Source organism: Dipodomys spectabilis, unplaced genomic scaffold, assembly GCF_019054845.1.
Source record: "Dipodomys spectabilis isolate Male_0828 unplaced genomic scaffold, ASM1905484v1 ptg000771l, whole genome shotgun sequence".
NCBI lineage: Eukaryota > Metazoa > Chordata > Mammalia > Rodentia > Heteromyidae > Dipodomys > Dipodomys spectabilis.
The window spans coordinates 474425-498373 of NW_024871448.1; the positions used below are offsets into that span (position 1 = coordinate 474425).

The 23949-nt window shown below is 51.3% G+C and overlaps 1 protein-coding gene across 1 annotated transcript in view; it reads right to left on the reverse strand.

Moving 5' to 3' along the window:
* Positions 1 to 1753: 1753 nt before the first annotated feature.
* Positions 1754 to 23949, reverse strand: part of Rnf212 (ring finger protein 212) — a 38535-nt gene continuing 16339 nt past the window's right edge. Inside the window, exons 5-12 of the mRNA XM_042672788.1 lie at positions 23109 to 23167; positions 17735 to 17787; positions 17583 to 17634; positions 15953 to 15995; positions 9668 to 9731; positions 6204 to 6273; positions 3250 to 3413; positions 1754 to 1881 (exon numbers count right to left, since the gene is read on the reverse strand). Coding sequence (XP_042528722.1) covers positions 1754 to 1881; positions 3250 to 3413; positions 6204 to 6273; positions 9668 to 9731; positions 15953 to 15995; positions 17583 to 17634; positions 17735 to 17787; positions 23109 to 23167 — 633 coding nt within the window. The remainder of the gene's footprint in view (positions 1882 to 3249; positions 3414 to 6203; positions 6274 to 9667; positions 9732 to 15952; positions 15996 to 17582; positions 17635 to 17734; positions 17788 to 23108; positions 23168 to 23949) is intronic.

The window sequence follows — 23949 nt, forward strand, 5'->3', positions numbered from 1 at the left end:
GGCTGCAGCCGAGGCCCAGGGCAGAGCACAGGGGAGGGGTGGGTGGGGGGCTGCAGCCGAGGCCCAGGGCAGAGCACAGGAGGGGTGGAGGGGTGGGGGGGGCGCAGCCGAGGCCCAGGGCAGAGCACAGGGGAGGGGTGGAGGGGCGGGTGGGGCTGCAGCCGAGGCCCAGGGCAGAGCACAGGGGAGGGGTGGGGGGGCGGGTGGGGGTGCAGCCGAGGCCCAGGGCAGAGCACAGGGGAGGGGCGGGTGGGGGGCTGCAGCCGAGGCCCAGGGCAGAGCACAGGGGAGGGGTGGAGGGGCGGGTGGTAGGGGGGTGCAGCCGAGGCCCAGGGCAGAGCACAGGGGAGGGGTGGAGGGGCGGGTGGGGGTGCAGCCGAGGCCCAGGGCAGAGCACAGGGGAGGGGTGGAGGGGTGGGGGCTGCAGCCGAGGCCCAGGGCAGAGCACAGGGGAGGGGTGGAGGGGTGGGGGTGCAGCCAAGACCCAGGGCAGAGCACAGGGGAGGGGTGGAGGGGCGGGTGGGGGTGCAGCCGAGGCCCAGGGCAGAGCACAGGGGAGGGGTGGGGGGGCGGGTGGGGGGGCTGCAGCCGAGGCCCAGGGCAGAGCACAGAGGAGGGGTGGAGGGGTGGGGGCTGCAGCCGAGGCCCAGGGCAGAGCACAGGGGAGGGGTGGAGGGGTGGGGGGGGCGCAGCCGAGGCCCAGGGCAGAGCACAGGGGAGGGGTGGAGGGGCGGGTGGGGGGGGCGCAGCCGAGGCCCAGGGCAGAGCACAGGGGAGGGGTGGAAGGGTGGGGGGTGGGTGGGGGGGCGGGTGGGGGTGCAGCCGAGGCCCAGGGCAGAGCACAGGGGTGGGGTGGAAGGGTGGGGGGTGGGTGGAGAGGCGGGTGGGGGGTGCAGCCGAGGCCCAGGGCAGAGCACAGGGGAGGGGTGGGGGGGCGGGTGGGGGTGCAGCCGAGGCCCAGGGCAGAGCACAGGGGAGGGGTGGGGGGCGGGTGGGGGTGCAGCCGAGGCCCAGGGCAGAGCACAGGGGAGGGGTGGAGGGGCGGGTGGGGGGCTGCAGCCGAGGCCCAGGGCAGAGCACAGGGGAGGGGTGGAAGGGTGGGGGGTGCAGCCGAGGCCCAGGGCAGAGCACAGGGGAGGGGTGGAGGGGCGGGTGGGAGGTGCAGCCGAGGCCCAGGGCAGAGCACAGGGGAGGGGTGGGTGGGGGGGTGGGTGGGGGTGCAGCCGAGGCCCAGGGCAGAGCACAGGGGTGGGGTGGGGGGGGCGGGTGGGGGTGCAGCCGAGGCCCAGGGCAGAGCACAGGGGTGGGGTGGGGGGGCGGGTGGGGGTGCAGCCAAGGCCCAGGGCAGAGCACAGGGGAGGGGTGGAGGGGCGGGTGGGGGTGCAGCCGAGGCCCAGGGCAGAGCACATGGGTGTGGTGGAAGGGTGGGGGGTGGGTGGAGAGGCGGGTGGGGGTGCAGCTGAGGCCCAGGGCAGAGCACAGGGGAGGGGTGGGGGGGCGGGTGGGGGTGCAGCCGAGGCCCAGGGCAGAGCACAGGGGAGGGGTGGAGGGGCGGGTGGGGGCGCAGCCGAGGCCCAGGGCAGAGCACAGGGGAGGGGTGGTAGGGGGGTGCAGCCAAGGCCCAGGGCAGAGCACAGGGGAGGGGTGGAGGGGCGGGTGGGGGCGCAGCCGAGGCCCAGGGCAGAGCACATGGGTGGGGTGGAGGGGCTGTCATCTCGCCTGAGGGAAAAGGTTTCCTGGAACATTTCAGCCATCAGCAGTCAGCACGCCGGTCAGGAGCACCGGGCTCTGTCTCTTGGCTGTCTCTCCCCTCCCAGGAGGTCTGCAGAGCCTGCTGCTGCTGCTGGACAGCACGCTGCCGTGAGAAGGGCCAGCAGGAGCCTGGGGAAGAGTGCCGTGTGCCGTTCTCTGTATTTCGCACCTAGCCCGCATTTCAGTGTTTAAACAATCATGTGTGAATCACATCATGTGAGGAAGGAGGAAGGACACCTGGTCCTAACTATGGATGTTAGAACGTGTGGATTACTTCAGGTTTCTGAACACTCACACACGCTTCCGGGACCAAGCGGGTTCCCAGTGGGGACAGCTGTGCTTGGCCCCTCTCAGGAAAGGCAGCGGGAACCTCCTGCCCGGAAGCCCAGGCACTGTGGTGACTTAGGCCCAGGGTGGGGTCCAGGGTCCGTGTGACGGCGGTGTCGGGTGTGCTGTCTGCTTCTTAGACTGTGCGCAGGGAGGGGTGCGTGCTCCTGCCTGCCCCGAGTTGGCCCACAAGCCCTCTCAGAGAAACTGGCATGCTCCTCTACAAACTGTGAGCATCTCTGCCAGCAAGGCTTGCTTCCTGACCCAGCAAGGGCTCAGTGCCCCAAACCTCACCTCCAAGGAGAGCCACGCCCTGCTCCCATGACGCTGCACGGGGAAGGCACGGAGGTGACCTGACGGAGGGTGCTCTGTGCACACACCCCACACCGCGGGGCATGTGTGCAGCAGGCCCTGGGCCTCACAGCTGCAGCGCAGGCCTGGGGGCCGGCGGATTCTCCTGCACCTTGTGCAACACACTTAGGGAGGCCTACAGGGTCAGGAGGCGAGCTGGCAGCTCCTCAACAGGCGGCCAGACCATCAGGATGCCACTTTATTCCGTAACAGAGTTGTACATCACATTTGCAGACAGCTGCGCACAGGCAGGAACCAACTGAAGAGCAGAGATCGGCAGCACAGGACAGGACGGTGCTCATCTTCCGTGCGCCAATGGCCCTGGGGCTGCAGAGCCTGCAGGAACCATTGAGTCATGAAAAGAACTTTGAAATGAATTCTGCACTGCTGAAGAAAATGAGTGTGCAACTATCCAACAAGGAAAAGGAGTTTGGGGAAAGTGGCCGTTAGTTTTTGTTTTGTTTTGTGTTGGTTGTGGGGCTTGAACTCTGGACCTGGGTGCTGTCCCTCAGCTCTTCAGCTCAAGGCGAGCGCTCTACCACTTGAGCCACAATGTTACTTCTGGTTTTCTGGTGGTTTACTGGAGGTAAGAGTCTCACGGACTTTCCTGCCCAGGCTATTAGATTTAAAAGTTCAAATGTCAGGTTGGTTCTTTTAGAGCCTGACTGGTGAACTAGCTTTAGGGCCATGCTGCAGGTGAGAGGGTGTCATGGGACTCCTAACCTAGTGGAGGGAGGTCAGAACACACTTCTTAAGGAAGTGGAAGTTCCCTGTGTGCCCCACAAACATCCCCGCGTTCGTGAAGTTAGGAGCCCCTACCTGTGCACTGCCTCTGCAGCAGGCCCGAGATGCTGATGGGAGGCCTGGGGGGCAGGGGCCAGGCGCTGCCCAGGCTGGGTGTGGCCCCTGGAAAAGCTCTGCCGGGCACCTGCGATACTGGCGCTGGCCTCCTGGAGGTCATCGGCATCTGCTGTGGCAGGACCCTGTAACAAATCAACAAAAAGCAGTCTGCTGGCTCAGAAGCATATTCTGAGCTCCCAGGATGAGGGAGGCCTGATTGGTTCTGGGGCTGGTGGTCATGGGTAGCGGTGTCATGCATGGTGCCTGTCAGGCAGCTCCTCTGAGGAGGCCTGCTCCAGGCAGAGACCCAGTGCCCCCGCACCTCCACGCCCCACCAGGCACACAGGTCGCGACCTCTCCAAAGCAGCCTACTCTGGGAAGAAAGGCCATGGTGAGGCGGCTATGGCAGCTGCCCCTGAGTCCTTCCTTTGCAGGTCCACAGGAAGAAGCTGAGTGGAGAGCAGGGACCAGGTCCCTGTGGCCAGACCTGCCCTGCACCACACCCGCTTCCACCGCAACCCACCGCACCACTGACTACTCTGTGAGTCCAGCACCTCCTTCCCATGACACACCGTTCTGCTCCTTCATGTCAAGCTGCAGCTCATTGCTCCGGTTCTACACCACACTCGGAACACTTAGCATCCCTCACCTTTGGCAATGGCCTCTGTGGTGATGAGCCCCAAGTCAGGTGACCAGACGCAGGTTGCGGGCTCCCCTCAGTGCCGTGTCACCACCTGGCTTTTCTGTCCTCACTTATCTGGGCTTTTCCTGGATGTTCTAGTGACTGGGCCTCACAGGTCCTGCGGGGCATTTAATTCCTGGAGACCACAATAGCTCCGTGGTGCATATAGCTTTCACAGCTCTATTGAAGCTGCGCGGGCCCGGCACGACTCCTGCGGTGGCGCATCTGGGTGGCGTTGCCCACCCTGGCCTGCTCTGGCCCCTTCCACAGAAAGCACGTGGGTCACGTGCTTCTGTCTGCTCTCTCTGCCTTTGGGAAGGAAGCCACCTTCTTCTCTTCGGAGGCAGCTGCCTCTGCTGTTATCTACCAAAGCTGGCATTCAGACAGCTTTATGTACAGCCAGCACACACCTGCCTGCCAAGTCCTCCGCTGAACCCCGCACAGGCACCCACATGGTCCAGGGGGATAGGAGATGGGTACTGGGGAGCAGGCAGCCAATGAGGTAAAGCTAAAACTGCAGGGGCGTGGGCTCCCTGGAAGAAGGGGCCAAGTCCCAGGCTGCGTGAACCAAAGAAGGAGAGGTGAGCCCCTGGGGCCCATAGGCACCAAAGAAGGGGGGCCCCAGTCCCTCAAGGAGGTGCTGAGGAGGAGGGCTGGGCGGGGCTTCCTGTCATAGGAGCTGGCATGATGGCCCAGAGCCCCCAGGGCACGGGTGGCTGTGTGCACAGACCACCCCTCACAGTGGGGCCGGCAGGCCAGACGGGGAGCAGCAAAGGGGGCCTGAATACAGCCACTGTCTAGGAAATGTGTTGACAGGGCAGGGTGAATGTCCAACCTCTCAGTACTCAGATAAAGAGCTCTGTACACAATGTCCAGCGTGTGCCCACCTGTGCCAGGAGGGGGTGCGTGGGAGTGCCACCTCCAGCCTGTCGCCTGCGTCTGTGAAGCGTTTCATGGGGATGCATGCAGGCCTGACTTGGTCCATACCACCTTCCACCATTGTCTTAATACAAGAGCAGAGCTGAGTAGCTCAAAGAGCCAATATTCATTTCCTACCATTCTCAGAAAACATTCTAGCCTTGACCTCCTAAAACTAGCCTGGCCTACTCCCCTGAGGAAATACTGGGCAACCATGTAGTGGTTCTTGGGAGTTTCTGGTAACAGGATACATGACTAAGTCATAGCTTCAAGCAAAATTTAAAGTGGAACATATAACCTTAATATATATATATACACATATATACATATATACCTTAATATATATACATATATATGTGTGTGTGTATATATATACACACATATATACATATATACCTTAATATATACATATATACCTTAATATATATACATACATATATACGTATATATGTCTGTGTGTGTGTGTATATATATATACATATATACCTTAATATATATATATACATATATACCTTAATATATATATACATATATATGTGTGTGTATATATATACATATATACCTTAATATACATATATACATATATATGTGTGTGTATATATATACACACATATATACATATATACATACATATATATGTGTATGTGTGTGTGTGTATATATATATATACCTTAATATATATACATACATATATATGCATATATATGTGTGTATATATACATATATACACATATATACATACATATATATGTATATGTGTGTGTGTGTATATATATACATATATATATATATATATTTATCGGCTGTGGGGCTTGAACTCTGGGCCTGGGCGCTGTCCCTGATCTCTTCAGCTCAAAGCGAGCACTATACCACTTGGGCCACAATGACACTTCTGGTTTTCTGGTGGTTCTTTGGAGCTAAGAGTCTCACAGACTTTCCTGCCTGGGATGGCTCTGAACCACGATCCTCAGATCTCAGCCTCCTGAGTAGCTAGGATTATAGCATGGGCCACCAGCACCCAGTGATATAACCTTTCTTAAGACTTAGAAGGCAAAATACCAACTTAAATAACAAAGGCAAGTTTTGTTTTTTGGGTCCGGTCATGGGGCCTGAACTCTGGGCCTGGGCGCTGTCCCTCAGCTCTTCAGCTCAAGGCTAGCGCTCTACCACTTGAGCCACAGTGCCACTTCCGGCTTTTTTCTTTTTGCTTATGTGGTGCTGAGGAATCGAACCCAGGGCCTCTGGCATGCAAGGCAAGCGCTCTACCACTGAGCCACCTTCCCAGCCCACAAAGGTAAGTTTTGATCTTTGCATTATCTTGTGGAGACAGTACCTGAGGGCCTTCCCCACACGTGTGTGATTGGGTGTCAGGCTAGGGAGCTGTGCACCCCGGGAGATGATGCCTGTGGAGAAAATAAACACACTGTGTTCAGGTTAGCACATCGTGGCACTCTGGGTGGTGGGGAAGGGGGGAGATGAGACCTACTATACCACAAGACAAACGGGTGACACTGGGCACAACTTGTCTTTCCTTTTTGCTGGTCCTGGGGTTTGAACTCTGGGTCTAGACATTATCCCTAAGCTTCTTTGTTCAAGGCAGTGCTCTAGTGCCATTTCTAGCCTTTTTGAGTAGTTTACTGGAGGTGAGAGTCTCGCAGAGTCTCCTGCCCTGGGTGGCTTCGAGCTACACTCCTCGGGCCTCAGCCTCCTGAGCAGCCAGCTGCCAGCTCCCACCTCAGCGTCTGGCTTCTTCCTGTGGTTCACATCAGTACTACACTGTGAAAGGACAGATCAAAACGCGCTCATGTGGCTGCTTCTGCAGGGTCAGTCCACATCTGGCACTGTGTAGAGACAAAAGTGATCGGACAGCTGGGAGCTGGTGGCTCACACCTGTAATCCTAGCCCTCGAAGCTAACCCAGGGAAGAAAGTTTCTGAGATTTTATTTCCAATTAGCCAGCAAAAATCTGGGACTAAGGGTGTGGCTCACGTGGTAAGAGTGCCATCCCTGAGAGAAAAAGCCAAGTGAAAGCTCAAGGCCCCTAGTTCAAACCCCAGGTCTGGATTCACAAAACAAAACAAACCAACAAGCTGGCGCTGGTGGCTCACGCCTGTCATCCTAGCTACTCAGGAGGCTGAGATCTGAGGATCGAGGTTCAAAGCCAGCCTGGGTCAGGAAAGTCCATGAAACTCTTTATCTCCAATTAACTACCAGGAAACCAGAAGTATAGCTGTGGCTCAAAATGGTAGAGTGCTAGCCTTGAGCAAAAGAGCTCAGGGACAGTGCCCAGGCACTAAGTTCAACCCCAAAACTGGAAAAAAAAAAAAAAAAACCCCAAAAAACCAAAAGCAAAACAAACCCTCACAACTAGACAAAAATCTCCAAACCAGAAGCTTGATGTCAAGACTTGGGACCAGAAGTGCGGGTCTGGCCTGCACCTCCCTGAGGAGCTGTGCCAGGGGCCTGGCTGAGTAGAGCCCCACTGCCGCGGCTGGCTTTCGTTGTTCCACATGAAGTTTTGGATTGCTTTCTCTGTTCAGTAAAGACTGACTGGAATTTTGACAGGAGTGCATTGAATTGTGTATCATTTTTGGCAGCATGGCCATTTTCACAGTATTGATTCTACGTATCTGTGAGCATGGAAGGCATGGTGCCGTCTTTGATTTCTTTCTTTAGATTTGTATAGTTTTCGCTATGGTTAGGTTAATTCCTAGACTTTTTTTCTAGGCCATGGCAAAAAGGGTTGTTTTCATATTTCTGTGTGCACACTGTTGTCAGCCATGTCTTTTGATGCCATTCATCTGTCAATTTAGGCTGCTTCTGTTTCAGGTGGACAATGTTGCTGCAGACAGTGTTGGTATAAAGAGCATATCGACTTTAGGTCTACCTCCTGGTCTTTTGACGCAGGGACAGCAGTGGATCTGCTCACCTATGGTAAGGCTAACTTGTACTGTTGATGAGCCACTGTACCATTTTTTCCAGTGGCTGTGCTATTCTACATCTCCACTAACAGTGCATAAGTCATTTTCTCCCCATCACTTATTTTTTTTTGTTGCTTAGTTGCCATTTTTTAAAATATAGTAGCCGTCTTTGTGGTTGTGAGGTAGTACCTTGCTGCAGTTTTAGTCTGCACCCTCTAAAGCCTGGACGGATGCCGTTGCAAGTGCTTATCAGCCATTTGTATGCCTTCTTTCCATCCAGTTCCTTCTATCACTTACAATTTTTTCCATTGCCCAATTTTAGAACTTCTTTATACAACAGAACCTTGGGATCCACAGGTAGATCCTACTGCTGATAAAAATCCACAAATGGTCAGGATGCAGTTCAGCACTGAATTGTGGATACATGACTCATTTTTCCTATAATGTCACCCAACTTCTGCTAAAGACAAATCTACAACTTTCAATACAACCATGACATCAAACACATGAAGGGCTTGAGGTCTTTCAAGGATTAGAGTACCATTTACCTTGTTTTGGACACTCTCCTCTTTTTTGGGAGGCCTATATTCACAAGCTTAAGTACTGGTGAAAAAAGCTCAGGATATCACGCAACCTGAACACAACTGGTAATAACGCAGGACTGGGAGCTCCGCATCAACAGAGCTGCAAGATTCATGCAGGAATTTAAAGCTTTTGGTTTTGAGTTTTTAAAATTTTACTGTTTTCTGGTTATGCTTTGTTAAAATTGTGTGCAATAAACCTTTTTTTTTTTGGTCTGTCATGAAGCCTGAACTCAGGGCCTGGGTGCTGTCTCTCAGCTCTTCAGCTCAAGGCTAGCGCTCTACCACTTGAGCCATAGCACCCACTTCTGGCTTTTTCTGTTTATGTGGTGCTGAGGAATCGAACCCTGGGCCTGATGCATGCGAGGCAAGCATTCTACCACTGCGCCGCCTTCCCAGCCCCAATAAATCCTTGAATAAGGTGGCTTACTTTATTATTCTTGACCTCTATTTCTTCTCAGGCATATATATGATTGACAAATATCTTTTTCTCATTTAGGAGATGGGACTTTTTTTTTTTTTTTTCCATTTTGATAGTTTTTTGTTGCATAACCTTTTCTTTTTGTGCCAGTCCTGGGACTTGAACTCAGGGCTTGGCACTATCCCTGAGCTTCTTTAGTGTAAGGCTAGTACTCTACCACTTGAGCCACAGTGCCACTTCCAGCTTTTCCTGTTTATGTGGTACAGAGTAATCGAACCCAGGGCTTCATGCACGCCTGGCAAGCACTCTACCACTAAGCCACACCCCCAGCCCCTGAAAAACATTTTAAATTTAAATTTTATAGTTTTAGGTCTTTGATTTATCCTAATTTGTGTATGTTTGCTGGTTCCAGGGCTTAAACTCAGGCCTAGGTGCTGTTCCTGCATTTTTTTTTGCTGAAGGTTAGTGCTCTACTATTTGAGCCCACAGTTCTACATCTGGCTTTTGAGTAGTTAATGGGAGATAAGAGTTTCATGGACTTTCCTGCTCAGGTTGGCTTCACACCAGGACTCTCAGATCTCAGCTTCCTGAGTAGCTCCAATTATAAGTGTGAGTCACAGGGGCCTGAGTTGATTTTTGTATGTTATTAGATAAAGGTCAATATTTATTTTTAAATATAATTTATTGCTATTATGAAAGTGTTGTACAGGGAAGGTACCATTTTGTAAGTCAGGTAATGAGTGAATTTCCTTTTTTGGATAATGTCACCCCTTCCTTTGCTTCCTCCCTTCTACAAGTTACACAGTTCATTTTCCACTTAGTGTTTACTGAACTCAAGTGGTAGAGCACAAACGTTCTATAGAACTTGTACTCACCCATGCGTCCATCCTGAGGTGGGCTAATCAAAGAGATCCTTGCAGGGCCTGCTGCTACCTCAGGCTGAGTGAACAAAAGAAAACAGTTAGTTAAGTTCCCAGATGGCCATTTGTGAGGCTCAGACAGTTCCGGGGTTTTCAGAGCTCTGGGCCTCTCCTTCTCAGCCCCAGCTGGATAAATCCAGCTCCACTCACAGGCCAGAACATGACCCTGTGGCTAGTGCAGAGTGGGCCTGGCTTTGTTCCCTTTGCTCCATCAAGGCCTGAAACTAAGTGCTTTAAGAATGCCAGGAGAACTGGCACATCTGTCATCCTAGCTACCCAGGAGGCTGAGATCTGAGGATTGCAGTTTGAAGCAAGCCTGGGCAAGAAAGTCAGCGAGACTTATCTCCAACTAACCACACAAAAAAAGGGGATGGGGACTGGATGCGGAGCTGTGGCTCAAGTGTTAAGAGTGCTAGCCTACAGTACAAAGGCTCAGGGACAGTGTCCAGGCCCCGAGTTCAACTCCAGGACTGGCAAACACACACATAAAAAAGAATGCCAGGATAAAGAAAAACAAACCCAGAGTTCTTGGCTGATGTCAGGAGATGTAAGGTGTGTGACGGTCCTCTTGAGGAGAGCTGTCCAGGTCCTCCTGCTCTGCAGCTTCTTCCCAGGAGCAATGCGGAGGCGGGCAGTCCCCACCCTGCTCCAGCCTCAGGAGGCTGAGGGCTCGGAGCTGCCTGCCGGGGCTGGGAAGCTGGGCTGCAGGCTTCGTCCTCACAGTGGGCACCAACGGGCACGTGTGCTGATCCCTCTCTGCTGTGGCCACTCCTTAGCTCCGTGCCCACTGCCAGTGTTCTTTCCCAAGTCTTTCACTTCCCTTCCTGGGTCTAGACATTGCCCTGTCAACTATCCTGGGCTGATTCTGGTGCTCTCTCCCTAGCATCCCACCCCACGCCTCCTGTGATCACAGGCACTTCCGACCCGCCAGGAGAACCTTTCTATTCCTATTGCCTCTGCTGGCGTGAGTGTCCCTGCTCCGGGCCCCTCTGGGACACGCACTGTGCTTTCCGTGGTGTCATCCTGAGGGATGGCTCCAGATGGGAATCACTGCTCTCACAGGCTCGCTCTCCACCTTGCCGTAACCTTCCCCCTTCTCCTTACTCCCTGAGGCTGGGAACCCCATTCATACCCTAACAGAGAAACTTGTAGAGGTGAGAGCTCTCCCCGTATGTGGCTACAGTTTAGGGTGCGGTGCTCATGGCTGACGGCTCCCCCTCACAGGCAGTCAGAAGTGCTCTCGTCCACGGCTCTGGTGCCGCCCGTGGGTCACACGAGGTCACCTTCCCAGCGGTGCCGGTTCTTCCACGAGCCCCAGCGCTGGCCAGTCCTGCTGTATGGAGGCTGGCACTTGCCTACCAAGTCCAGATGCCCAAAAGCCAGTCGTTCGCTGTGCCATGGACAGCAGTGTGACCCACAGGTAGGTTCTGAGCTCACAACTCCACAGAAGACCCTCCAGGTACTACTCCTTCCTGTCCTGGCCCCTTCTCTCTAGCTGTTCTGCGGCTCCTGGCAGGCACGTGCAGCTCACATGAACTTACATATTATCTGAAGTTGATACATCATTTGAAACTTCACAGAGAAAAGACTTAGATGAGGTAAACTGCCCATTTTCATGTTGACGCTAATAAGAATGGCTTCTTGGCTGAACATGGTGGCATACTCCTGTAATTCCAGCTGCTTGGGAGTCTAAGGTAGGAGGATGACAAGTTCAAGACCAGAATTGGGAATCTCGGTGAGATTTTGTCTCAAAGTAAAACAAAAAAGGCTAAAGATGTAACTAAGTGGGGAAAGACCTGGCTGGCACAGGCCTGGGTTCAATCTCTGGTACCACCTCAGAGGAACTAATTCTGGTTCTGATTTGTTCTCCAGCTCCTTGTCTGGGCCAAGAGTTTAGTAACAGTTAATGCAAAAAGAATGCAAAGAGGCCGAAGCACCTAGGGTGATGGCCCACACTGAGGGAGGCCCTTGGCAGTCCTGCAGGGTCTGGGGCAGACACAGGGGTTGCTCAGGAGCTGCTGGGCACACTTCCCGCTTTGGCTTTTTGCTCTGTTGCAGGGATGGATACGGGGGCAGAGGTCACGTGAACCCCCACACAGGGGTTGCTCAGGAGCTGCTGGGCACACTTCCCGTTTTGGCTTTCTGCTCTGCTGCAGGGATGGATACGAGCAGGGCGGGTCTGGGCTGACAAGGACAGTGAACATGGATCCACAGGGTTCAAGCGGTGGGTTTGCATGTATGCAAACAATAAAATCTGCTCCAATTGTTTCAGGAAGGGGGGCTGGGGATGTGTGGACATGTTACAATAAAACTTGCCTAGTATGACCCATGCATGCCAAGTCTGGCTTTCTGTTTCTAGTCTGGGCTTCATCCAGCCTGGGCGGCATCCCATCCCATCCCCCAGCTCATCCTGGAGCAGCTGGCTCAGGGGCTGCCTTGCGTGACACCAGGTTTAATGGTCCCTCCACTCTGGCTGCCGCTACTGTGACTATGGCAATTAAACCATGGTGGCAGAGTACTGGGGCAGACCAGGCAGGATGGTTCTGAGAATGGCATCCGGAGAGAGGTCTTGCATGTCAGGATGCATTCTGGAGAGCATGCCCTCAGGCAGGAAGGTCTCCCCACAGAGGCCTGGTGTCCATGGGAAATACAAGTGGAGTCCTTCCACCCTTCACCTCAGCAGGCCTCACTCAGCTGTTTCCATGAAGATAGCAGTCGCTGCGTTCTGAGACTGCTTGGAACCAGCATGCTGGGTGGCCTGGCTCACACCGGGCTCACGCTTGGAGTCCAAGTGTGCCAGATTCTTCTCTCCTCTTACTTGTAACTTGCTTCATGTAGTTTTTTGTTTTTTTTTTGGATGGTCGTGGGGCTTGAACTCTGGGCCTGGGCGCTGTCCCTCAGCTCTTCAGCTCAAGGCAAGCACTCTACCACTTGAGCCACAGCGCCACTTCCGGTTTTCTGGTGGTTTACTGGAAATAAGAGCCTCATGGCCTTTCCTGCCCAGGCTGGCTTTGAACCATGATTCTCAGATCTCAGCCTCCTGAGAAGCTAGGATTACAGGTGTGATTCAGAGGCGCCCGGCCATAGAGGGTTTTCTTAACAGACAGTAAGTGCTCTGGTAAGACCCAGGATGTTGCTGGTACCAGGAGAAGTGTAGACACTGTATGAAGCCGCAGTCTCACAGCCAGGAGATCCTTGCACACTGTCACATGGGCTCCGCCACATGAGGGGAGGAGTGCTGTGTCCCTCAGTAGTCTCTCTCTTGTAGGTGTTTGCCCTCTGGATTTTCTGTGGCGAAACTTTCCCATTTTATCTTATTCTCTCACAAACAGTTAAATAAAGCAGGTGGGAGGTGTTCCTTTATATTTGAAAGTCATGATTTACCTTATAAAAAGATCTACCAGCTGCACACAGCAGAAGGTTCTATGCTCTTTTCGGATCAAAGCTTTGGGCAGAAATAACAGCGAAGCTTCACTCCTCACACCAGACAATGCTTCCCCCCAGGTGCTAGCAGGTGCATGTTCAGTGAGAGGAAGGGGCACTGATCTCAGCGGGCCAACCAGAAAGACTCAAGCCTACTGAGCACCCCAGGAGGCAACCCGGAACCTCTGCTCAACTTGGGTTGAACCTCGGGTTCAACTGGAGTAGCCCTTGCCTCCCCATTACGGAAGGGCAGTCACAGCTGCAAGTCTGCCTTCCCCAAAAAGGCTCTACAGATCCACTCCAGGAATCACAAAGAATTTCAGAGATTACAAGTTGGTTTTAGACATTTTCCTTGTGACTTCATGTTCTGTGTAGCACAGTGCAAAAACTATGTCCTCTGTCTGTTTTTGTTAATAAAGCTTTATTGGAATAGTACACACATTCATTACTATATGGGCTAGTTTTTGTTGTTTTGTTTTTGCTGGTCCTGGGGCTTGAACTCAGGGCCTGTCCCTGAATCTCTTTGTGCTCAAGGCTAGTGTTCTACCACTTGAGCCACAGTACTACTTCCAGCTTTTTCTGGGTAGTTTATTGGAGACAGGAGTCTCACAGAGTAAGGCTGCCCAGTCACTTAGGAGGCTGGGTCCTGTTCCCAGGCTTTGGCCCTGCCACCTGACCCTGGGTGCTCCTGAGCTAGCTGTAGAGAGCCCACAGGACTCCACAGCTGCATGCCCCCTCCCCACCTGCAGGCTTTCAGAGCCTAGTTTACTCCTAGGCCCTGAAGGTCAGACCTGGACTCTACAGGGTCTCCTCTGGACTGGGATGGCGTAAGGGACAGAAGACCAGAGCATCCCGTCTGCAGGGTCTCCTCTGGACTGGGATGGCGTAAGGGACAGAGCACCAGAGCATCCGGTCTACAGGGTCTCCTCTGGACTGGGATGGCGTAAAGGACAGAGCACCAGAGCATCCTGTCTACAGGGTCTCCTCTGGACTGGGATGGCGTAAGGGACAGAGCACCAGAGCATCCCGCCTACAGGGTCTCCTCTGGACTGGGATGGCGTAAGGGACAGAGCACCAGAGCATCCCGCCTACAGGGTCTCCTCTGGACTGGGATGGCGTAAGGGACAGGACCAGAGCATCCCGCCTACAGGGTCTCCTCTGGACTGGGGCAGAGGAGAGGGCAGAGCACCAGAGCATCCCGTCTGCAGGGTCTCCTCTGGACTGGGATGGCGTAAAGGACAGAGCACCAGAGCATCCCGTCTGCAGGGTCTCCTCTGGACTGGGATGGCGTAAGGGACAGAGCACCAGAGCATCCCGTCTGCAGGGTCTCCTCTGGACTGGGATGGTGTAAGGGACAGAGCACTAGAGCTGGTATAAAGAACACAGCCTTAAGTTCCTTTCACTAGCTGAGCTGAAGGTGCACAAGATATGGGAAGGAAGGATGCTTTGTAATGGGAAATGAGTTGTTTTAAATATAACTTACCTATTAAAAGGAATAATGCACAAAATAAGAAAAAAAAGTCTCACAAACTTTCCTGTCTGGGCTGACTTGGAATTGCAATCCTTGGATCGCAGCCCTGGGTAGCTAGGATTACAGGGGTGAGCCACCAGTGCCAGGCAGCTAGTTTTTTATTCAACAGTAGAGCTCAGTAGCTGCAGCTGAAACCACCTGGCCCCTTCCAGAAAACATCCCCCCTGGCTGGCTCAGGATTTCGCTATTCCCATGACTGAGCCTGTGGTCTTTAGCATCTCTAGTCTGGCCCAACTGCATGGGTCTGAAGAAAAACTAAAGCTGACCTGACAGGAAAACTCTTCCTCACATGCTGTGGGAGCCATGAAGCCACAGTACATGTCCACCCCCAAAACAAGGCCACCTGTGGACAGAAACACAGATGGAAGCGGGTGCTTAGCCCGAGGAGCCAAGGTGGATGGCGAGATCTGCCTGGGGTGTGCGTGGGTGGAGATGCTGCTGCAGGAAGCCGGCGTGGCAGGAGGCGCTGGGACGTTAGCTGGGTAGAGAGGTGGCTTGTACTCACACCAGCTGCCAAGGAACCAAATGCCTCCTTCCTAAAGTGGGTCATTCTACCTTCTTACCGAGGAGTCGGGTTGGGAGACTCTGCTAGAAGCAGACATTACTTCTAACAAGTCCCCACAGCGGTGTCCATTGTGGAGAGAACCAGAGGGACTGTTCACATCCACAAGGGCTTGGAGCCGTGCTGGGAGCAGCCTGGTGCCTGAAGCTCTCCGGGCGACCCCCACGAGACAACGTGCGGCTAAGGAGCAGGCTCCCTTCCGTCAGTGCCTGCGGCCTTCCTCCCCGCTCCCTTCTGCTGGTCACAGCTCGCCCAGCACCCAGCCCTGCAGCTCTGCCTGCACCGGGCAGGGCACAGAACTGCCATCGGTTCTAATCACGCATCTCTGCCTCTCTCTCCAAGTTACAGCTGTGCCTTTCTGCTTTCTCAGTTCTCCCATTTTCAATCCTTTTCCAGAAACGACAAGTTTCTGTGTTTCTTCAGCAGTGTTTTGTGTTTCTTCTTGAGGCTGTAGGTAAGGGCAGGGGAAGCGCGAGTCATGCCCCTGCCACTGTGCGGGACCCTGTGCCTCCCAGGATGACACGCCTCCTCATTAGGGAAGAATGCAAAGACCAAGTTTAGAACCACAACTCACATATGCCAGGGCCAGCAAACAGTGAAGAGCTCAGCCGGAGGCCGGGACACTGTTAAACAAACACTATGTTTATGGGCACTGAGGTCAACTGTGAAGTATTAAACATCCTTTCCTGAGAAATAAGCAACGTGGTGGTGTAAGTGTACTTACTTTCTGCACTGGAGGAGTAAGGTCAACTTCCATCGACTCCACTCTGTTGATCAATGAAAGGAGTTCTTTAAGCCCAGCACTTTTCTATAGCTTAAAGTCATCAGTTAAACACACTTGCATGGAACAGACCAGGGAGGCGTCCTCTCTCAGTGCTGCCAGGGTTTGATCGCCTCCTGTGCGCTCCTTGTTGCTGCCTGTCTATGAGCGAGCACAGCACCTCGCACGGCCTTTCCTGTCCCCGCTCCTCCAGGCAGTCTCTCTCAACTCAGCAATTCAGCATCTTCCAACTCCACCTGCAGCTGCTGGCCAGACGCCCTCCACCCCCCCCCCCCCCCCAAGAGCAGGAGCAGTCACTTTTTTGTTAATGCACACTGCCAGCCCCGGTTTGACCACTTGTCAGTCCAAAGGTGAGTAGGAAAATATCACTTGGATTAGTTTCCAAGTTGGTCTGTCTTCTCCTGGCCTGGCCATCCTGACAGCAGGACCTCAGAGAGACCCCTTCTCTGCTGACTGACAGCCCCAGCCTGGGGACTGTACCCAGCCTGGGGACAGCATGTTCTCTTAATCTGCTTCCCAGGAGCACTTTCTAAGTGTAAATTTAACTTTTTCAATCAGCACAGAGCCACCATCCCAGACACAGTCTCTAGTCCTCCACCTCCTACTAGTTCTTCAGTGTGATTGACTCAGGGATTTATCCTACTTGCCTTCCTCTCTTGGTGTCACCTCCCCGCAGACAGATAGGGGCAGCCTACCTGGTCCCCTGAACCCCACGCCCAGCTGGGCTGCATAGACGTATACCTCACTGACCACCTCTCTGTCACAGCATGGCCTCTTGGAACTCACGTCTGCTTGCTTCAGATCCATCAACTATATCTTGTTGGTAAACCTGTTTGGATGACATACTGGACCCATTGCAGGTGCCAGTCCATGCTGTCTCTCTCCCTCTTGATTCCTATCTCTTGAGGCCCAGGGATAGAGTACAGGGGATAGAGTACTGCCCTCCCTCACAACAGTGTCCTCTCTGTTACCAAGTGGTAGTATCATAAATGCACTCTGTCCCTGCAAGAACCATGACTATTCCAGGTTGGGCTTTTCCCTTGAACAGCAGAGGGACAAAGGTTGAGCTCTTGGCACAGAGTAACGATCAATATAGGAGAGGCACAGGTCAAACAAGGGCCACAAGAGTATAGCCTGCATTTTGTCACGTAAAGGACGCTGACCCAGGGTCAGACAACCAAGTATTCAGCTGCCCACCAGTGAAAGGGCACATTGTGAACCCTCCTGATGAGGCTCTTCAGTTCTAGGCTGTCCATGCTTAGCAGCCAGTTTTGTAGCTGGTGCTCATAAAAGACTGAGTTATCCAATCACTGTGGCCATAGGCTTGGCGTTCTCTGATTGGCCATCTAAGATCTTGTATTCCCATTTCAGGAATTCAAGTCTCACACTAAGAGAACCTAAGTACCAGAGGAAGTTAGAAGTCCAATAAATCGCCCATTCTCTGGACAACTTGGTGGGATTTGGGACTTTAAGATGAGACAAGATGGGAAAAGAAATGTAGACGTGTCCTCAGGAAGGACTTAAGGGTCCCATGATTTTTAAAAACTCCTACCATCCCACCAGACCTACACACCTTTCAAGGGCGGATGAATTAGGAGGCAGCAAGACATATCCATTTGGCTTTGCTGAAGGAGTGATAATAAAAATATATATTACTACTACATATTCAGTAATTCAGCAGCAGGTTATTTTTTATATTCTCCTTTCTGCCATTACTGTACTTACTTGAAACTGAATTTTTCATTGTGTCAAAAGCTGTTTGTTGTGATAATCTGCTACTAAATAGATGGAGAAAGGCACCAAATTAAATGATGGAAAGTATGGTACTACTTCACCCCAGCTGCAAGGACACGGTTTGGAAGCAGACAGTTGTCGTTAGCAGGCCTGCACATGCAGCCCCACATGAATTTGACAGATGACTACATGCTCTACTGACCCTCTTGCCCTGCCCCAACCCAGAAAAATGATATATAAAAGAGGAAAAACAAAAGCAATTCTGCACCAAAATGCACTATGACTCTCTCTTTCTGTATCTGTGATAATTCTAAGAAGCAGAAGTCTGCAGTATCTCTTGCAAAGGAATGGCGTATGAGTGGATTCCCTTGATGGCATAGGCCCTGTTGTACTATGCTGTCACCTTCCATCTGGAGGTATAAAATGCATACTGTGGGCCAGATTGGACCTGGAATTTGTTGACCCTGGAACACATCACTCAGCAAATAGCACAGGACAACTCTTCTAATCTCAAATAAGGACACCTGAAAGAGGCCCTTTCCTGAGAATGAAATCAGGAAATGGATGACGTGTCCCTCCTGGGCCCCAGGCCCGGCGTGGCCATATTCCTTTCAGGCAGCACCTACATGCTCATGCACCCACCGGAGGAAGCTGTACATACAGGACCACCAACTTCTCAAGCGTCAACTTAGCGTGTGACCACACCACTGTTACTCCATTGGCAGAAGAAACTTAATAGGAAAGAATCATATCTCACAAAACCATACACATCGCTGGACACAAGATGTACACTTACTGGGGCTGGGAAGGTGGCCCAGTGGTAGAGCGCTTGCCTTGCATGCCTGAGGCCCTGGGTTCGATTCCTCAGCACCACATAAGCAAAAAGAAAAAAGCCGGAAGTGGCGCTGTGGCTCAAGTGGTAGAGCCCTAGCCTTGAGCTGAAGAGCTGAGGGACAGTGCCTAGGCCCAGAGTTCAAGCTCCACGACCAAACAAAAAAAAAAAAAAAAAAAAAAAAAAAATCAACCCACAAAGATCAGTAGCTTTTCTGTATACCAACAAAGTACAGTAAGAGAAGGAAATCAGGAAAATAAATTCCATTTGGAATAGCCTCCTTTTAAAAAAAAAAATAAACTAGGAATAAATATAACCAAGGAAGCCAAACTACAAAAATCTCAAGAAATCAAAGAAGGGGCTGGGAAGGTGGCTCAGTGGTAGAGTGTTTGCCTTGCATGCCTGAAGCCCTAGGTTGGATTCCCCAGCACCACATAAGCAAAAAGAAAAAAAGCCAGAAGTGGTGCTGTGGCTCAAGTGATAGAGCGCTAGCCTTGAGCTGAAGAACTGAGGGACAGCGCCCAGGCCCAGAGTTTAAGACCCATGACCAGACCCCCCCCCAAAAAAAAAAAAAAAAGATGTACACTTACAATCCTAGCCACCCAGGAAGCTGAAATCTGAGGATCAAGATTGAAGTCAGCCCAGGTAGGACTGTACATGAGACTCTTATCTCCAATAAATCACCAAAGAGCCAGAAGTGGAGCTGTGACTCAAGCCTTGAGTGAAAAAGCTATGGAACAGTGTTCAGGCCCTGTATTCAAACCTCAGTACTAGCATAAACACACAGACGCACTGTGTTTGCATATCAAAGTGTTAAGTGAACATTGACATAATATTGATTCCAAATTCTGGAGGAATTAAATACAATGTGCTTTCACAACAGAGATAAAAGCAGAAGTCAATTAGCCGGGCGCTGGTGGCTCACGCCTGTAATCCTAGCTACTCAGGAGGCTGAGATCTGAGGATCACGGTTCAAAGCCAGCCCGGGCAGGAGAGACCGTGAGACTCCTATCTCCAATAAACCACCAGAAAACCGGAAGTGGCGCTGTAGCTCAAGTGGTAGAGCGCTCGCCTTGAGCTGAAGAGCTGAGGGACAGCGCCCAGGCCCAGAGTTCAAGCCCCACGACCGACAAAAAAAAAAAAAAAAAAAAGCAGAAGTCAATTAATCCCTATTTGCAGATAGGATCCTATATTTCACAGACTCTAAAGATTCCAATTTAAAAAAACCTTATAACCTGATAAACACTTTTGGCAAAATAGCAAGATACAAAAATCAACAGACTATAATCAGCAGTTTTTCTATGTATCAGTAACAAGCAGCCTGGGAAGAAATCAGGAAAATAATCTTATCCACAATAGCCTTACAAAATAAAAATTCTGGGGGGAGGGGGGAGTGGGGAGGATTGGGTTGGGGTGCGGGGGGAGGATGGGAAGGGATGGGAAGGGGAAACAAGGGAGGAGCCTGCCATGCTTGATAAGAAATGTACTCATTATCTTGCCCATTTTATTGTAACCCCTCTGTACAGTATTTTCACAAAAAAAATAATTAAAAAAAACAAAAACAAAAACAAAAATTCTGCAAGATGCCAGTGGCTCATGCCTGTAATCCTAGCTACTTAGGAGGCTGAGATATGAGGATCATGGTTCAAAGCCAGCCCGGGCAGGAAAGTCTGTGAAACTCTTTTTTTTTTTTTTTGGTCGGTTGTGGGGCTGAACTCTGGGCTTAGGCACTGTCCCTGCGCTCTTCAGCTCAAGGCGAGCGTTCTACCACTTGGGCCACAGCACCACTTCTGGTTTTCTAGTGGTTTATTGGAGATAAGAGTCTCACGGACTTTCCTGCCTGGGCTGGCTTTGAACCATGATCCTCAGACCTCAGTTTCCGGAGTAGCTAGGATTACAGGCATGAGCCACCAGTGCCCAGCTCCATGAAACTCTTTTTTTTTTTTTTTTTTGGTCGGTCGTGGGGCTTGAACTCTGGGTCTGGGCACTGTCCCTCAGCATTTCAGCTCAAGGCGAGCGCTCTATCACTTGAGCTACAGCGCCACTTCCAGTTTTCTGGTGGTTTATTGGAGATAGGAGTCTCAGGGTCTCTCCTGCCCGGGCTGGCTTTGAACCGCGATTCTCAGATCTCAACCTCCTGAGTAGCTAGGATTACAGGCGTGAGCCACCAGCGCCTGGCTTTCCGTGAAACTCTTATCTCCAATAAACTACCAGAAAACCAGAAGTGGGCGCTGTAACTCAAGTGGTAGAACACTATCCTTGAGCTGAAGAGCCGAGGGACAGTGCTCAGGCCCAGAGTTCAAGCCCCATGACCGCCAAATAAACAAACAAAACACAACTCAGATCAATGGAATATAGCAGAAGATCTAGAACTAAATCCATATTTCAGTCACATTATTTGTTTCCAGTCAAGTTATTTTTTGCAAAGGATTCTGTAACACACACTGGAAAAAAAAATTGTGTTGGGAAAACTGAGCATTCACATCTAGAAAACTGAAAGTAGTTCCTTATCTCTCTCTGTATAAAAATCAATTTAAGGAAGTGGCGCTGTGGCTCAAGTGGTAGAGTGCTTGCCTTGAGCTGAAAAGCTAAGGGACAGTGCCTAGGCCCAGAGTTCAGGCCCCACAACTGACTAAAAGAAAGAAAGAAAGGGGGGGAGGAGAGAGGGAGAGAGTGAGAGAGTGAGAGGGAGAGGGAGAGGGAGAGAGAGAGGGAGAGAGGGAGGGAGGAAGGAAGGGAGGAAGGGAGGGAGGGAGGGAGAGAGGGAGGGAGGGAGGGAGGGAGGTTGGTTTTTGAAGTGGCGCTGTGGCTCAAGTTGTAGAATGCTTGCCTTGAGCTGAAGAGCTGAGGGACTGCCACCCAGGCCCAGAGTTCAAGCTCCACAACCAAAAACAAACAAACAAAAAATCAACTCAAAATGGATCAAAGATCTTAATGTGATACCTAAAGCACTGAAATTACTACTGAAAAACATAGGAAAAACATCTGAAAATATAAAACTCTAATTCTCAGGAAATAAGAGCAAGACTTGACAAATGGGATTGTATAAAGAAACAACTGTCAGAATCAAGAGTCACTGGAACTGGAGAAAATCTTTTCCAGCTATTCATTGGATAAAGCATTAATATCCAGCTGGGTGGCTCACATCTGTAATCCTAGCTACTCAGAAGGCTGAGATCTGAGGATCACGGTTCAAAGCCAGCCCGGGCAGGAAAGACTGTGAGACTCTTATCTCCAATAAACCACTAGAAAACCAGAAGTGGCACTGTAGCTCATGCGGCAGACAGCTCGCTTGCCTTGAGCTGAAGAGCTGAGGGACAGAGCCCAGACCCGGAGTTCAAGCCCCATGACTGATGACAAAAAAAAAAGAATTAATATCCAGAATATATAAAGAGTTCCAAAAATGAATTACAAAACGACAGATAGTTTAATTAATAAAGGGGCAAATGAACAGACAGTTCTCAGTAGTACAAATGGCTAATAAATATATGGATGTTCAAGATCTTTAGCCACAAAGGAAATGCAAATCAAAACAATACTGTCACTCCTGTCAGAACAGCCATCATCAAGAAAACAAGTAACAACAAATAAGCCCTGTATATGCTGTTTGGTGATCATGTATATTATTAGGGCACTCTACAGAGATTATGGGAATAAGTATGGAATTTCTTAATAAACAGCCAAGTTAAAGAATTAGCCAAGGTTCCCATCAATAGATTAATGGATAATGAAAACAGAGTATATAATACACAATACAGAATATTATTCAGCCATGAAACCGTATGATTTCCGGTAAATGAATGCATTGGAAATCATTAAGAAAAATGAGCCAAATTGAGAAAACCAGATATCATGTTTTCTCGTAAGTATGGACTTCAGACCAAAAACCAGAATGACATGAGTGGAGCCAGGAGGAGGGGAGAGAGTGACAGGGGAGGCGGATGGAGCCATTATGTCCAAGTACTTTACACACACGTGTGAAAACAGAGTGAGTCCTGTTACAGTTAGTTTAAAAGTAGGGAGGGAACAAGGCAGAGTGGCAGAGGAGATGGATTCAGCCAAAGAACATTATATGCACATATGGAAGTGTCACAATGAAACCCCTTCACATAATTAATATATGCTCTTAAAAGAAGAGAGAAAACTAAAAGCTTGCTTTTCTGAAGAGGGAAAGGTGAGTCTGTGCTCTGGGCTGTCTTCCCACCGGTGGTGCGGGCTACAGTGCCCGTAAAGGAGCGCTCTGCACGGCCAAGCATGCCCACCCCGTCAACGCGCTGCGAGGGTGGGGGAGCAGGACTGTAGCGCCACCGTTAAGGGGCCTGAGTCTCTAGTCTCCACGGCCCCTTCTGCCTTAGGGGCATGGAGGGCCCCACAGAGTTTCACATGCTTGTTTCTGTTTTTTTTTTTCCCTTTGGTTTTCCCACAGCAGCTTTTGCTCTGACAGAGTTTCTGCTAAGCCAAAGTGCCCTTTCCTTTCCTTCCCAGATTTTGGAGGGACAGAGATAGATGACTGTCTTGCAGAGGGGTTCTTACCTTTGTAGCTGCTCAGTCTGGAGCACTGATTTCCTAAGAGACACTTCCAACTGAGAGATCTGAACAGAAACAATTCTATCATCAGAAGACCCTGGAAAACGGCAGCTAAATTTCCAAACACCTCTATCAGATTTCCCGACAAGCCTAGTTCATTACATCCCTAGCGATCAGGTTCTGAGGTCTATCTGTGCAGAGCGGAGTCAGTCAGTTGATGCCCAGAGTGAATCAATGCCACAGGGTGATCAATGCTACTAGGACTCTGGTCTCAAAAGTCTGAGACACATTTGTGTACACACAGGCGATTTCAGGACCAAAATCAGTCTGGGCTTCTCCTGGTGCTTAGGTCTGTCTCTGTCGCTGTTACCCGGCACCTATGAGTTCTTGAGGTACTGACTTGATATGAGTCGTCGGATTCTGTGGTGGTTTCTGTAAATGAAGCTCGTATTTCCTGTTCTCTAGGTTTGCAGGGAGGACTGAGAAGGCAACAACACACAAAATTCTCAGGCAAGACAGGGCATAATGCAAGCAGGCTCCTACTGCTTAGGGCGACATACAGAACCTGAGCACCCTGCAGGCCTGCTGCTTCCGTACAGAGAAAAGGCACCAAGCTGGGGAAGCACATCTCGATTTGAGGAGCACCCCAATTCCAGGGCTTCCCAGCCAGGCCCTATAGCCTTCAGAGCCTTTGTTTTAAAGGACTTCTATTTAGTAAAACAAAGATGGGTGATCAGAGAGGCCTGGGTGCTCCTCCCAGGCTCAGGAGGCCCAGCTTCAGCTGAGGAGGCCCAGATGACCACATGGGTATGCTTGTGTGGACAACATCCCAGAGGTCCCTGGGCAG